Here is a 16,479-nt window from a genome sequence, read left to right on the forward strand (position 1 = left end):
ACAATAAAATATAGTTACTTCCTTGGCCATAAATCTGCTACTGAGTACTGAGTTCATTATATTACAATTAGTTTGAAAAGATGAACCATCCTATTTGTGGAGCAATCCAATCTTACTTGTTTCATTTTTATTTTTTATCCAGAAAGCTAGCCGAGAGTGTTTTCGGCTGTCGAGATGCAGTTGTTTATTGTTTAATTTGTTCTAGTTGCTTCTGGTTCAGGGGGAATTGTTTTTGTTTTTCTGTTATTGTGTGTATTTGTGAATTAGGTGAAGCTTGTTTACGATTCTTCAAGGCATTATTCAATATTTTGGGTCAAGGATAGCCAGTTCAATTCTCTCATTTTAAGACTTTGGTGGTTTGCAAGTGGCAGAGAATATTGGAAGTTTCTTTTGGCGCCCCATGAGTTTCTCAAACACCATCCTCTATGTGTTTTTTAAATCCTAATCTAAGCCTTATGCATAAGTTATTCACATATTGATTTAGATCTTTAGGTTTTTCCATATTAGTTGTTATGGATGTATTTCAAATTATTTCAACTTAAGTTATGGATTCAAACTTAATGATTTCACTATCATGTTTTTATGTATGTCATCATAAACTTTGTTGTTGGTTTTAGGTCTACTGCAATTGTTTAAAATTAGTTATGCAAATCTCAAATTATAACGGTAACAAATCTAATATGTTTGTAGCGTTACGATAAGACTCGTGCGGACGCACGGGTCTTTTACTAGTTTAATGTTATTTTTTCTCTTATATTCTTTAATTATTTATTACTTTTCTTTTTTTCCGATTCTTTAATTTATCTTTTTCATACCGTTAATGAAGAATAATTTTGTAAAATTATTCACGGTTTCTCTTTTTCACACAAAATTGTATTTTTTTAAATTTCTCGTGCAATTTAGGAGTACAATTTTGTTTTCTTTACAAAAAAGCGGCTTTGCAAGTTAATTGTCAAGGTTTGCCAATATATATTGCGAAGATCAATCATTAAATTTTACGGTATACCATAATTTTGACAGGGTTTGGACACTATCCTCCAAAAATTAGTCAAATAAAATTGATCAATTTAATTAAAGATTTAGACCAAATACATTCACTTTGATTAATTACTTTTTATTATATTTTGAGACAAGAGTATCTTTCTATGAAACCTCAACTCAACTCAACTGGACAATACCCAATGAAACCTAAAAATGCTTAATTTCACCCTAAACCTACCATTTCTCAAGCATTCATTACCATTGCTTTCACTTTCATACTCTCCGATCACGATTTACAAAAGGTTAATAGTAATAATACTTAATTTCTTCGGTTACTTTTCGATTTCTTCTTTTTCTTTACCTAACTCCATTTTCTTCTTTCTTCATCAAATGCAGATCGATCAATTCAACGCTTTCAATGCTCTAAGGTTAGCTATTCTCAATGCGCTACCTTCATATCTTTTAAAAATTTTATTATTTTTCCTGCGATATTGTTTGATTTATTTGAAATTAGTTTCTTGATAGAGTACACAGTGAAATGAGGCAGTGATGTTATTTTCAACTTTTAGATCGGACATGTGATTGAAGAGTCTTAATATTGGCAAGGTGTTTCAGTATTTGTTTGAAAAAAAAATCCAATTTTGTGGTTTATTCTACAGATACTGATAATGCAGCCATGTTGAGACTTTTTTTATGCCTATTGTTTGAGAAAAAAGGTGAATCTGAGCCTTCCTTTGAAACCCTGTAATGATGGTTTTTAACTCATTGGTCGTTAGTTTAAGTATGAGGCTCCACATTCAGAGTGATAAGGTTGTTTTGAGAGTTGTTGCCTCTCTCTGTTGTTGTGGTAGCCGATGACTGTCTCGGTGAAATTTGGAAACAGCTCTCAATACATATATACTTCCTCCGTTCCTTCAAAATATACTCTTCTTCTTCTTCTTCTTCTTCTTCTTCTTCTTCTTTCTTTTTTGACAACAGGGAAAAATATGTTTGTTTGTTCTTCTTTTTCCTCTTCTTCTTGTTCTTAACAAGGCAGTGATGATGTTTTCAGAAATTGAATCAGATGTTGGTGAAGATATGTTTCCTGGCGAGGCGCTTCTATGTCTGTGTGAAAATACATGTTGACGACGCAGCCATTGGGAACATCTTCGCTCTTCTATCTGAAAAAAGGCGAATCTGAGCCTTCTTTTGTCCCCCCCTTTTTAAGTTTGGTTTAATTTTTGTTTGTTTCCCACCAAGTTGATTTTAGTGATGGAAGCATTACAAACCTACTTTTTTAATGCAAACCATAAAATTGTTTATTATTGCTTCAAAAAAAATTGTTTATTCTTACCTGTTATTTTAGGGTGTGAATGAATAAAAATTGACATTCTTTGTTCACTCAACAGTCACTCCCATGTTTTCTACTATGGTTATATTTTATTGACGGTGGTTATGTTATTTAAAAAAAAGACAATGACTATGAAATTTTGCTTATAGAGGCAGTGCTTTTCTTTAGTTTCCTTGCTTGTGTTTTTGTTGTTTAATGATCGTTTTTGCATAATACACAAATTCAGAATGAATTGCTGATATTGTGTCTTTATTTTGATTTTCCTTGTCTGTTTGACACAAATTTTCCATCCTTGAGTTTCTAAGCAAGTAATAATTAAAAATGTCCTCTAAACATGCTACAGATTCTACATGGTTTGTAGCAAAAAAGATATTGGCTCATTGAATATTTTGTACATGACGTGCCTGCCTATTCAATATTGATATATTTTATATGGATTGTTTCGTTGAATCTTTGGGATATGTGGTTCAAATATTTGAGGAAATGCCTCCCATTTGAAGTTGAAGGTGGGGCTAGATCATTAGATTAAGAGTCCAATTGAATCTTAAAAAAAAGAAAAGGAGACTAAAAAGTTGGTGAAGGGAAAAATTAGAAGCACAATCTTATCTTGCATTTTTTTTTATATAATTAGATTAGAAATCAAATTCAATGTTCCAAATTTTACAACATTCATTCACACACTCTGCCATCAGCCACTTATCATATACCCGCCTTAATTATACATTGCCGTGACACGTAAACAAACATATAGTCGATTTTCAATGAAATCCAAAGAAACACTCTAACCCTTACTATACTCACTTAAGTCACACTGACACTATTAAAATGCTCCATTTCACTGTAGACCTAGCATTTCACCATTGCAAGCAAGTGTTAATACTAGGAGAGGGAAACATTGAAGAAGCTGTGGATGATTAGACTCGAGCATGCATTACTGTCACTTTCATAGAGAGTTTGGTTCAATTTGAAATCACAAGTGGTTAGTACTTTTTATCTTCTTTTACTTTTCATTATGTTCTTTTTGTTTAGATAAATGCATTTTTTCTTTGTTCATGAAATGCAGATGAACTGGACCATTTCAATGATAAATGGTTTCAGAAGAACCATGCTAAGGTATATTCAATGCGCTTCATGTGTTTTATATTAGGTTAAAAGTTAAACCTCTCTGTGATTTACACATTTCTTCTGTGATGTTATGAGGCAGTGATGTTGTTTTCGGCTTTTAGATCGGACAAGAGGTTAAAGAGTCTTAGTATTGGGCATTGGCTAGGTGTTTCAGTAACTGTTTGAAAATACCATTTTTATGGTTTATTCAGATACTGATAATGCAGCCATGTTTAAGCTTTTATCTTTTGCCTATTGTTTGAGAAAAAGGCGAATCTGAGCCTTCCTTTGAAACCCAGTAATTGGGGTTTTAACTCATTAGTCTTTAGTTTAAGTATGAGGCTCCACTTTCAGAGAGATAAGGTTGTTTTGAGAGTTGTTGCCTCTCTGTGTTGTCGTGGTAGCCGATGATACGTCTCAGTGAAATTTGTAAACAGCTCTCAACACATACATACTATTACTCCCTCTGTTCCTCAATATTAACCCTTTCTTTTTCTGCTTCTTCTTAGATAGCAAGGAATTGGTCTGTTTCTTGTTTATTTTCTTCTTCGTCTTTTTCTTCTTCTTAAATAACAAGGCAGTGATGATGTTTTCAATAATTGAATCAGACATTGGGTGAAGAGATGTTTCATGGCGAGGTGATTATGTGTCTGTGAAATTACACTCTTACTTTTCTCAGATGCTGTTGTTGACGCAGCCATTGGGAAACTCTTTGCACTTCTGTCTGAAAAAAGGCGAATCTGAGCCTTCTTTTGTTCAACCCTATTTCAAATTGTGTTTGGGGATCCCTATGTGATGGAAGCATTAGAGTAGTAAGAAGCTTTTCTAACAAAACTAATTTTTTAATGCAAACCATAAAATTGTTTATCCTTACGAGTGATTATTTGATCCTCAGTCATGAAAGCGGCCAAGAAAATGTTACGATTTACCACGCAAAAGACAACGGTTATATTACTGTATGGACATAACTTTTTCTAGCTGCTATTATGGTTGCAGCTGGGAAGAGATCATTGAAATAACAATGGCTTTCAACTTAGTGAAGCATATTGTTCTATGCCTGTCCTACCCTTCTATTTGCAAAGCTCTGTATGTACACCATTACTTATTCCTAATGCTGCACCCATGATAGTATCTGTGATTCACTAGACCCACATCATCATTTTCTGTGCAACATTTTTCTACACAGTACTTGTTAGTTGTATTCATTTGAAGTCTCTTTGGAATCATGTTTTCATTTGAAGTGATAAAGTTTATTGATTCATTCATGAAATTTATTTAGATATGCTTGTCCATGGCTGAAGAGAAATACTGAGAAAGGAAACTATAACACAGCGAGCCTTGGTCATCAATCAATTTGCATTTATTTATATTTATCTGTTGAAATAGAGAACTAGAGGGTTTGGAACTCTTCTATCTCAAATAAGTTAGTAGTTTATTTCTCCCTTTTCATTTTGTGGTGTTTTGTTTGTCCAAGTGCATTTTTCCTTGATATAAATGCAGATGGACTGGAGATTTTTTATGTTGAAATGGTTTAAGGAGAAGCATGCCACACCTTTTCTAATTACTTTTAAGGTAATGTGGTTTGTGTGTTTTATATATTATATTGTGTTATCTCTGAATTCTCTATTGTAGCACTCGTTAAATCTCTTATGGGAGTGGGACTTGCACATTTCTTCATTGATAGGTTCTTATCGTACTGTATGGCCGGTCAAAGAGGGTGGCAAGTGAGGCAGCCACGGGCCTTGGGCCTCATATTTTTTTTGACCTCAAATTTATACTATTAATTGAATTAATTAATAGTAAAATTTTATTAATATTAATTATTTTAGGTCACATGGCATAAATTTTACTCATTAATTTGACTACCAATTGATGAAACAAATAAAATAATCAATTTCATGAATGTATTTCATATTTATTTTTGCACTGTTTAATATTGAAAGGTCTAATTAAGATTAAAAGGCCTTTAATTTTGTTGTTGTTAGTTTTAAAGGGCCTCATTTCAAATCTTGCTTTAGGCCTCTAAATTTGTTGGGCCGACCCTTATTTGCTTGGTAGTGGATACAAGGAAGCTATGATGTTGTTTTCAGCTTTTAGATCAGACAACAGGTTGAAGAGCTAGTACGGGCAAGGTGTTGCAGATTCTGTTATGAATTACCACTGTGGTTCATTCTACAGATACTGATAACGCAGCCAGGGTGAGACTCTTCTTATGCCTCTTGTTTGAGAAAAAGGTGAATCTGAGCCTTCCTTTGAAACTCTGCAATTATGGTATACTATCATCAGTCGGTAGTTTAAGTATGAGGTTTCATCCTCAGAGAGATAGGTGGCCTTGAGAGCTGTCGCCCCTCTGAGTAATGTGCAGCCGATGATCCTTCTCAATGAAATTTGCCAACAGCTCTCCACGCATATATACATACACACATACATATACTCCCAATTATGTTCTATATATATATATATATATATATATATATATATATATATATATATCTTTTTTTCTTCTTCTTTCCGTAATTAACAGGGCAGCGATGATGATTTCAGCAATTGAATCAGACAATGTGTGAAAGATTTGTTTCCTGGCAAGGTGACTCAGTGTCTGTGTTAAATTACCCTTGTGGTCCTTTGCGCAGATTCTGTGGATGCAGCCTTTGCAAACCTCTTCTCATGTGTCTGAGAAAAGGCGATCTGAGCCTCCGTTTGTTCAACATCAGATTATATTTTTGGGATCGTTTCCCCTCTTTTAGTCTTTCATCTGTTTCCCACGGTTAAGTTTAATGTTGAAAGCATAGCACTATGAATATAGCTTATTATACAGAAAGTATTGTTTCATTATAAAAACTTATTTAGATATGCTTGTCCATGTTGGAAAGTGAAAGACTCTAAGAGCACACCATTCCTTATAATGCACTAATGATAGTATCTATGTGTCACTTGACCCACATCATCAATTTCCGCGCGACAGATTTCTTCACACTACTTGGTTTCGTGTGAAGTAATGTCTAAAAAGAATTTCTATGATGATAGTTAAATGTACTTGACTATTGTTTCATTCTGGAAATTTATTTAGATATACTTGGACATGGTGGAAAGGGAATGACTGAGAAGGAATCGTTGCTTAACTCCTGAGGAAATTATAATACTTTCAGCCTTGGACATGAATCCATTTTTTTAATATATTTAGAGAGCTGGAGGTTTTGGTGCGTACTCTCCTATTTCAAATGCTAGTATTTATACTTTAAACCTATTTCTTTTCGCTGTGTTGTTTTGTTTGGCTAAGTTTATTTTTCTTTTATGTTACTTAAATGCAGATGAATGGGAGGTTTTCAATGTTAAAATGGTTTCAGGTGAAGCGTGCTACTCCTGTTCTAGTTTTAATAAGTAATAACTTCTAAGGTACTTTAAAGCACTTCTTATTGGGTTATCTCTATCGAATTCTCTATTTTTGCACTTGTTAAGCCTCTCTGCTACTCGTACATTTCTTCTGTGATATGATTTGTTCGAACTACTTTTCTTGATAGAGGACACACAAGGCAGTGATGTTGTTTTCAGCTTTTAAATCAGACAACAGGTTGAAGAGCCTTATTACTGGCTAGGTGTTTCAGTATATGTATCAGTTTGAAAATACCGGTGTGGTCCATTCTACATATACTGGTAACGCAGCCTGGTGATGCTCTTCTCTTCTGCTTCTTGTTTGAGAAAAAGGTGAATCTGAGTCTTCATCTGAAACCCTGCAATTAGGGTTTACACACTCATTAGTCATTAGTTTAAGTATGAGGCTCCATACTCAGAGATAAGGTTGTCTTGAGAGCTGTTGCCACTCTGAGTTGCTGTGCAAGCCAATGATACTTCCCAGTAAATTTGCAAACAGCTCTTCACACACACACACATGCAACATATATATTATATACATACTCCCTCCGTCTTAATTATGAGCTTCTTCTTCCTCTTAGATAACAAGGCAGCGATGTTTTCAGCAATTGAATCAGACATTGAGTGAAGTTTTGTTTACAGGCATGGTGACTCTGTGTCTGTGAAATTTCCCTTTAGGACCTTTGCACAGATGCTGTTGACGCAGCCTTTGCAAGCTTCCTCTGTTGTCTGAGAAAAGGCAAATCTGAGCCTCCTTTTGTTCAACCCTAATTCAAACTGTGCATGGGTCCCCTTTTTTCTGGTTTGGTTGAATTTTTATTTTGTTTCCCACCAAGTCAATTTAATGATGGAAACATAACAAGAACTTGTTACAAAAATATTTTTTTCGATGCAATTCATAAAATATTATTCCTTGACTACTTTTAAATCGTAATTGACAAGTAAAATTGGCTTTACTACTTTGCTCAGTCAACAATCATACCTATTTTTTCGGTTATGCATGTATTTTATTGAGAGTGATATAAGGTTGCACCTATAAAAGTCTTTTTTGTTTTTTCCTACTTTTGCACACATGATTGTATCTGAGAGGGATTTCCTCACACTAATTGGTTACATGCGGAGTGCTGTCTAAAGAATTCCTATACTAGAGTTTATTGTACTAAACAATTCTTTTATACTTGAAATTTGTTTAGCTATGCAGATATGATTCTCTGTGGTGGAAAGATAAACCGAGTAGAAAAGGGCACTTCACTCGTGACAAAACTTCAACACTGCTAGTCTTGGATATCTATTTGCTGCTAGGGTTTTATATTTTATACTAAGCAGATAGAAAAATGGACACTTCAGAAAACCCTATCGAATCTACCTTGTGAGATTATGCAATTATTACCCAAATTGAAACTGGCTTATCAGCTGCATTAAGTCAAATGGTTTAGAAGGAGCCATTGTCAGATCCCCCAGAACTTGATCCTTTTTGAGTCATTCGTATGTAGTGGCTGGACACATTTTCACACAAAAGTCAGCAAAGCCTAATATTAAAAGATCCACAAAATGCTTCATTTCACCCTAGGCCTAGCATTCCCCATTTGAAGCAAATGCTACAAATCTAGTTTGTTTAAATTGCAAGAGGGGAATATTGAAGACAAAGTGGTGGATGTTTGAACTTGGTCATTACTGTCCCTTTCACAGTTGGACAGTTTTGTTTTTAAAGATATACATAAATAGAAACCTAGAGGATCTGGTACTCTCTTATCTCTTAATGATTAGTTCTTTATATCTTTTGAAACTTTTGATTTTGTGGTGACTGTTTGGTTAAGTGCATATTTCATTTAACATTCTTCATATGGTATTTTTTTTTTTGGTGATTGCTTCGTTTGTTTTATATATTAGCTTATTGTCATCAAATTCTGTTTTATTACTTGTTAAACCTCTCGGTGACTTGAACATTTTATGTGATATGATTTATTTATGTTAGAATGCAAGATATTTTGACATAATATATATAAGACGCAAGGAAGCTGTGATGCTGTTTTCAACTTTTAGATCAGCCAAGAGATTGAAGAGCCTCAGTACTGGCAAGGTGTTTCAGTATCTGTTTGAAAATATCGTTGTTGTGGTTTATTCTACAGATATTGATAACGCAGCCATGGTGAAGCTTTTCTGTTCAACTCTTGTTTGAGAAAAGGTGAATCTGAGCTTTCCTCTAAAAACCTGCGGTTAGGGTTTATACTCATTACTTGTTTAAGTTGAGGCTCACAAGGTTGTCTTTATAGCTGTTGCCCCTCCGAGTTTTCAAGCAAGCTGATGATACTTCTCAGTGGAATTTTGCATCAATTATTGCTTGATCATAACCTTGTCGCTTTTTCTGTTCTTTTTTTTTTTGGTACAATGTTCTGTCTGTTCTGTTTCCATCTTCTTCTTCTTCTTCTTGGATAACTTGGCAGTGATGATATTTTTAGCAATTTAATCAGACGTTAAGTGAAGAGTTGTTTCCTGGCGAGGCGAACCCGTCTGTGTGAAATTACCTTTGTGGTTCTTTGCACAGTTGCTGTTAACGCAGCCTTTGCAATCCTCTTCTGTCTGAAAAAAGGCGAATCTGAGCCTCCTCTGTTCAACCCTAACAACTTAAATTGTTTTGAGGACCTGGTTTCCTCTTTCCCTTGTGTGGCTTTTTATTTTATGAGCGGACATAATAACTTTCGTGAGTTGCTATTAGAGATCATTGAATATAAAAATGACGTAAGTAGCTTTGTTTTTCAGACTAGTAAAACAAACAAATTATACTAGACTTGTAGAATCCTGTTATGTGTTTGCAAAGCTCCGTATGGAACAATTCCTATTGTTGTACACATGATAGTATCGAAGTTGCACTTGCACTAGACCCATATTACCATTTTTTTGTGATATTTCTACACCATATTTGGTTCTATACGAAGTTGTCCAAAATAATTTGTATGTTTTTTAGTTTATTGTACACAAACAGTTGTATCAATCTTGAAATCTGTGTAGATATGCTTGCACATGACAGATTCTGAAAAGGAAAGATCATTTGAGTTATGAGAAAATAAAGACATTGCTGTATTATATCTATATGGATACTATATTCAGTTTAGCAACCTCGGACTTCATTATATTCACTTTCTTTTTTAAACGGTCATGGTATTCACTTAAGATGTTTTCTCTTCCCACCTCGTGAATTTTTTATACCCCTAATATTTTAATTTTGCCCTTGCAGAAAAATTCGGTTTGCAGAAACCGAATTTTTACTAGTGCAAATTCAGAGTAAATTTCGGTTTTTAGAAACCGAAATTTATTTTCAAGCCAAAAAAAATTTCGGTTTCTACGAACCGAAGTTTTTCCAAGGGCAAAATTAGAAATTCAGGGAGATAAAAGATTCACGGGGGTGGGGACATCTTCACTTAATAATATAGCCTTTTAGCCCGTCAATTTTTTTATTTAGCCTTTTACAAGATTAACGTTGGGCTTGATCAACAAAGTTTAATTTTGTTTCAAAAAAAGTTTAATTTACTATATTCTGCCATATAATAGAAAGAAAGCACAAATCTGAATCAGAGCTACGACAACTGTGAGTAGATAGCGGATGATCCTCTCATGTTGAAATAAAATGAAAAGAAATTTCGACATGACACAGTGAACATTAGAATAGTTTTTGTGTTAAACCTCTAGTTTTAAGAGAAAGAGAGTAGGCGACTACGGTGATTCAAAGTTCATCTGAAATATAAGTAAAGTTTGATTGATGATTATTTCAATGAGAAATTAAAATGTTATTCTCCCGAGTGAAATGAGAGAATATTTTCCCTTGGGAGTAAGATTTGTCACCTCAACATCTCTTAGTTTGTTTTGAAATTAGGATGCGAGATAGAGAGAAGTTGGGTGATGACCTAATTAGGTGAGCTACAAAAATTTGAAGGTTAAATTATATTTTTGGCGCTCTAAGTTTCACAAACTTGCGATTTTGATCTCTTAAATTTTAAAATAGTGTTTTTGACCCTTTATCTTTACCCCTTTTGTAAAAGGTCAATTTTGACCATGTCATTGTTGATTTGGCAAGTCATTTAAGTGACTCAGCTGTTACGTCACATTCTTTTAACACCTAATAATTAAAAAAAATCAAAATAAAGAGTAAAAAGGAATGGAAGGAAACAAATACATAGAATTCCTCTGCGGCTTACCTTTCACAATCAATGTCAACACAATAGAACAATCAACAACTCAAAAAAACAAACTTCTGCGGCTTACCTATCCTAAGAAACAAATACAGGGAAATCCTTCGGGGCTTACCTTTCACAAACTTCCGATTTTTACCTAACATCCTTATGCTCTCTTAGTCCTAAACGTGTCTATCTTCATTCTTCCACAAAAACTACCAATACATACGCATAAAACAAGTTGCAAAATTGCATCTCCTTTCTAAAGAGTTGTGTACAAATTTTAATGGTTTTGAGAAAAGAAAATGTTCATTCACTTTTCTGCAAATTTTTAGACCATAAGATTTGCAAAGTATGGTTTTTCAACAAAAAAGTAAAAGTGGATGATATGGTAGACATTATCCACGTTTGAGCAATGTGACAGGTGCAATTTCACATGAAGTTGTATGTTTTTTTTCCAATTTCAAGTAGAGGTGTCAAAATGATCTATTAATTCATTATCCATCCAATATTCCAATCCATCTACAAAGAAATCCATCAAATAGCCGAAGTTGTTCATGTGATTGTGGGGACATGTAAGACACGAAATGATGCTATAAGTAGTGCATTTGTTGGTGAAGTGATGGCTGAGCTCCATAGCCTAATGAAATTTTGTGTTGCACAAATACGGGAACAGAATATGACATTTTTCAAAAAAAACTACGGTACAGTTACGTTACCATAAAAAATAACAATTAAAATATGTTGTTCAAACAATAAGAAAACATTCTACCACAAAACAAAATAACAAAAAAACATCAAAATTAAAAAGCTACTAGTTTGAAATGAAAGTATGAAACTTAAGATCTATGCAAGAATGAAAAAAATCACACTCTAACAGTGTCAATATTTTCTTCCTCATCATCATTAAAAAGAACAACTTTCATGTCGGGTTCATCAAGAGAAAGACTGACAACTTTAAGAAAATCAGCTTCATCAGACATATTTCATGCATCTCCACCAATATCCCACATTTTTGTTTCTCCTTCTTTATAACTTTTATTGGTTCTTGAGAGAAGGCGTAGATTTGTATGAACAAATACTAAATCTTCAGCTCTATTGGGATTGAGCCTATTTCTTTTCAACGAGTGGATAAATGAATATGTGCTCCAGTTTCTCTTTGCACAAGATGAAGAACTTGATTGTGAAAGGAGCTTCAATGCAATAGATTGAAGTTTAGGGACTGGGGATCCATAATTGATCCACCATTCCTTTGGTGTCAAGTTCCACCTATCTTGAAATGAATCGAATTGGCTGAGCTCTCCTTCTGCACTTGAGAATTTAACAAATTTTGTAGTAGCTTCTAGCCTTTCATGTGCACCTGCAAAGTAATTTCTTAAGCAATGTTTTCTTCCTGTGCAAATTTCATTGTCTCTATGCAGCGCAACTCGGTTTGGGAATTGATCCAACCAGTGTCTGCAATATCCTTTATACAAAATAAAAATTATAAGTGAGAGATAAGATAATTTACCTAATAGTTCCCATGATTAAATGAATATAATCAATTCACCAAAAAAAAATATAATTAAAAGAACAAAGATTTATCTCTTTTATTAATTGAAGAAATTTTTTGAAAAAAGAATACTCCTTGTCCTATATATAAACAAAACTTTACTTTTTAAATTCACTAAAAAAAATTTATTTCGTCTATAATATAAACTAGATACATTCGAGAATAATAATTTCTATAAATCTATAAAGAGGTGTGTTATTTGAACAATAATTTTGGAACAATTTTCCTTTCTCTTATTCTTATTAGACAACTAGAACATCGACCCGTGCGGTGCACGGGTCTAATTAGCTGTAAGATATATAATGATTAAATAATATATGATAATTCCAATAATGTAAGGTATATGAAAAAAGTTGAGTAACATTAAACGATAGTTCAATAATAATTTTGGATAAATATTCATACAAAGAAAATTATGTTATATTACGAAAGACTTCCTTATAGACCACATTCGAAGTCTTAGTCGTATCTTCACCGTCGTCATCGATGATCAATATTTTTAATCATTTTCTAGAAGTAACTCTTGAAATTGCAACATACAACTGACCATGTGAAAACACTGGCGATGAAAGATATATCCCAACATGCTTTAAAGATTGCCTCTGACTCTTATTAATAGTCATCGCAAAAGAAATCATTATAGGAAATTGTCTCCGTTGAAATTTAAAAGGAATTATCACGTCAGATGGTGTCAGAGAAAATCTAGGTATGAAAACCTGATTACCAATATTACTTCTTGAAATAAATTTTCCTTCAAGAGCACGTTTTCCCAATCTCGTAATAATAAATATTGTTCCATTGCATAATCCTAATTTTTAATTCAAATTCCTTAATAACATAACTGGAACTCCAACTTTAAGTCTCAACTTGTGATTTAGAAGTCCCGACGTAGAAATCGTGTTAAAAAAATCGGGAGTATGAACATCATCCACTGTTTGACCGTCTACATTTTGTGTGAGTGTAGTATCATAACTCAAGTATGTTTTTTCTTCACCAGAAATTAAATCCAACATATAATCATTTATTGTGTCGACTATTGAATTTTTAGGAGCTAGTATAGCTCTATTTTGGAAATACGTTATATCGTTCATGTTTTGTAAAAATTTGGGATATGTGCTTTCAACGATAGAAGCAAGAGGATCACCTGAATTTGGAATCAATAAATCTGATGGAATGTCAAGTTCTAAATCATCGTCGTTTTCATCTCCAATTTCCCCATCGCCAACACCCAAAACCCATTCAGAAAACAATTTTCTTTGTTCAACGTCTGTACTCGAAATACCACCGAGAAGCCTCTTGTTTTTACTTAATGTTAAAACTTCACAAAAAAATTTTAAGAACCGAAGAATTAATAGTAGCATGAACAACTTCTGGCCTTGTACCTTTGGGTATTACTGGTAGAATTTGTCTAAAATCTCTGCCAAAAACAACTTTTCAACCGAAGGGAATGTGTTTATTGTTTTTTATCAACAGACTTGAGAATATCTTTTAAAGTTCGATCAACAGCTTCGAAACAGTGTTTGTGCATCATTGGTGCTTCATCCCATATAATGAGGTTTGCTTTTTGTATTAATAGCGCCAAAGGGCTTTTAGGAACTATGATACATGTTGAAAACTCGTCAACATTTAGAGGAATACAAAATCTTGAATGTGTTGTTCTACCGCCAGGTATAAGCAATGTAGCGATCCCACTTGAGGCAACTGTTAAAACTATCTCACCTTTTGAGCGTAATGCGACTGACATGACCCTCCAAATAAATGTCTTCCTTGTACCGCCATAACCACAAAGAAAAAACACACCATGTTTGTTTTCGTTAAATCTTGTCATGATTGTGTCATATACTTTATGTTGCTTTGAAGTCATAGTTGACATCAATCTAATGATTGTTTGTTATAATTCAATTCGTCGTGTATTAAACTATTTTGTATATCAGGAACTAATGATGTGTCTGCTCTAGGCATTGGAGGATAATCTTTTAAACTCTTCCCACAACTACGTAACATCATCTCAATATCTCTTAGTGCATATTGTATCAATTGATCATCGGTTAATATTAAATCTGCAATGTTAAAATCAAAATAATGAATGTGATTAGTGACATGACTATGATTGTGTTTGGTTGTATTGCAAAAAAAATTGATTTAGCAGAATTGAGTTTGATAGATTTGATTTTGGTTAAAAGTGAGTTAAACAGAATTGATTTATGTTTGGATACATTAACGTAAAAATAAAGGGTATTTATAAAAAATATCAATTCTTTTTCCATTAATCTTTTTTGACAAAATTCTTTTTCCAATTTTAAAAAACTACAATTTAATAAACTGCATAATAAATAATTTAAAAAGTGATATAAGTAAGGTTACATGAGACATTGAAATGTGAAAGATGGTTTTTTTTTTAATAGATTTAAATATTGTTGAAGGTATTATAGTATGAGAATATATATATAACTTTTCAAATCACACGTGATAATAACTTTCCAAATCTCACATGATAATTATTTTCTAAATTTATGATCCAGTAGAAAAAAAATCATTGATCAGGAAAGACATAAAAATATTTCGTGATGAATAATATAGTCAACAATAATTTTGATATGATATACTTTTAAAATTGATGGTGCTTATCAATTATTGCACATAATTTTAATCACAATTGGTATACTTGTCATAGTGGTTAGAAATATTGCCTTGCATTGAAGGATTGCGGGTTCGAATCCTAGTCAAGACAAAATTGTATTATTTTTTAATAAAAATTGCATTATAAAATGGAGGGAAAATGAGAAAAACAAATTAGGGTTTAGAATTTGCTTATGTATACAAGCTTATAATATAACTAGAACATCGACCCGTGCGGTGCACGGGTCTGATTAGCGGTAAGATATGTAATGATTAAATAAGACATGATAATTCTAATAATGTATGGTATATGAAAAAAGTTGAGTAACATTAAACGATAGTTCAACAATAATTTTGGATAAATATTCATACAAAGAAAATTATGTTATATTACGGAAGACTTCCTTATAGACCACGTTCGAAGTCTTAGTCGTATCTTCACCGTCGTCATCGTTGATCAATATTTTCAATCCTTTTCTAGAAGTAACTCTTGAAATTGCAACATACAACTGACCATGTGAAAACACCGGCGACGGAAGATATATCCCAACATGCTTTAAAGATTGTCCCTGACTCTTATTAATAGTCATCGCAAAAGAAATCATTATAGGAAATTGTCTCCGTTGAAATTTAAAAGGAATTCTCACGTCAGATGGTGTTAGAGAAAATCTAGGTATGAAAACCTGATCACCAATATTACTTCCTGAAATAATTTTTCCTTCAAGAGCACGTTTTCCCAATCTCGTAATAATAAGTCTTGTTCCATTGCATAATCCTAATTTTTGATTCAAATTCCTTAATAGCATAACTGGAACTCCAACTTTAAGTCTCAACTTGTGATTTGGAAGTCCTGACGTAGAAATCGTGTTCAAAAATTCGGGAGTATGAACATCATCCACTGTTTGACCATCTACATTTTGTGTGAGTGGATTATCATAACTCAAATATGTTTTCTCTTCACCAGGAATTAAATCCAACATATAATCATTTATTGTGTCGACTATTGAATTTTTAGGAGCTAGTATAGCTCTATTTTGGAAATACGTTATATCGTTCATGTTTTGTAAAAATTGGGGATATGTGCTTTCAACGATAGAAGCAAGAGGATCACCTGAACTTGGAATCAATAAATCTGATGGAATGTCAAGTTCTAAATCATCGTCGTTGTCATCTCCAATTTCTCCATCGCCAACACCCAAAACCCATTCAGAAAACAATCTTCTTTGTTCAACGTCTGCACTCGAAGCACCACCAAGAAGCCTCATGTTTTTACTCAATGTTAAAACTTCACAAAAATTCCAAAGAACCGAAGAATTAATAGTAGCATGAACAACTTCTGGCCTTGTACCTTT

The 16,479-nt window shown here is 33.2% G+C and overlaps 1 protein-coding gene and 1 long non-coding RNA gene across 10 annotated transcripts; one reads left to right on the forward strand and one right to left on the reverse strand.

Annotated features, from left to right (window-relative positions):
• The first annotated feature begins 1,114 nt into the window (after positions 1 to 1,114).
• On the forward strand, positions 1,115 to 9,877 carry LOC123882135. 9 transcript variants are annotated; one of them, XR_006799699.1, is made up of 8 exons: positions 1,115 to 1,283; positions 1,378 to 1,409; positions 2,655 to 2,817; positions 3,156 to 3,290; positions 3,375 to 4,987; positions 5,434 to 6,615; positions 6,727 to 6,811; positions 7,981 to 9,877. It is a non-coding gene; the product is annotated as an uncharacterized LOC123882135 (long non-coding RNA). The 9 variants fall into 9 exon arrangements; XR_006799698.1 differs by lacking the exon at positions 2,655 to 2,817 and having other exon boundaries at positions 5,434 to 5,649; positions 6,486 to 6,615; XR_006799697.1 differs by lacking the exon at positions 2,655 to 2,817 and having other exon boundaries at positions 3,375 to 3,424; positions 4,024 to 4,987.
• Positions 9,878 to 15,507: 5,630 nt separating this feature from the next.
• On the reverse strand, positions 15,508 to 16,131 carry LOC123919454 (ATP-dependent DNA helicase PIF1-like; the record flags this gene model as incomplete). Its single annotated transcript, XM_045971375.1, has 1 exon — positions 15,508 to 16,131. A coding segment is annotated over one exon (624 nt), but the record flags the coding sequence as incomplete, so codon positions are not given.
• Positions 16,132 to 16,479: the final 348 nt, after the last annotated feature.

Source organism: Trifolium pratense, linkage group LG4 (assembly GCF_020283565.1).
Source record: "Trifolium pratense cultivar HEN17-A07 linkage group LG4, ARS_RC_1.1, whole genome shotgun sequence".
NCBI lineage: Eukaryota > Viridiplantae > Streptophyta > Magnoliopsida > Fabales > Fabaceae > Trifolium > Trifolium pratense.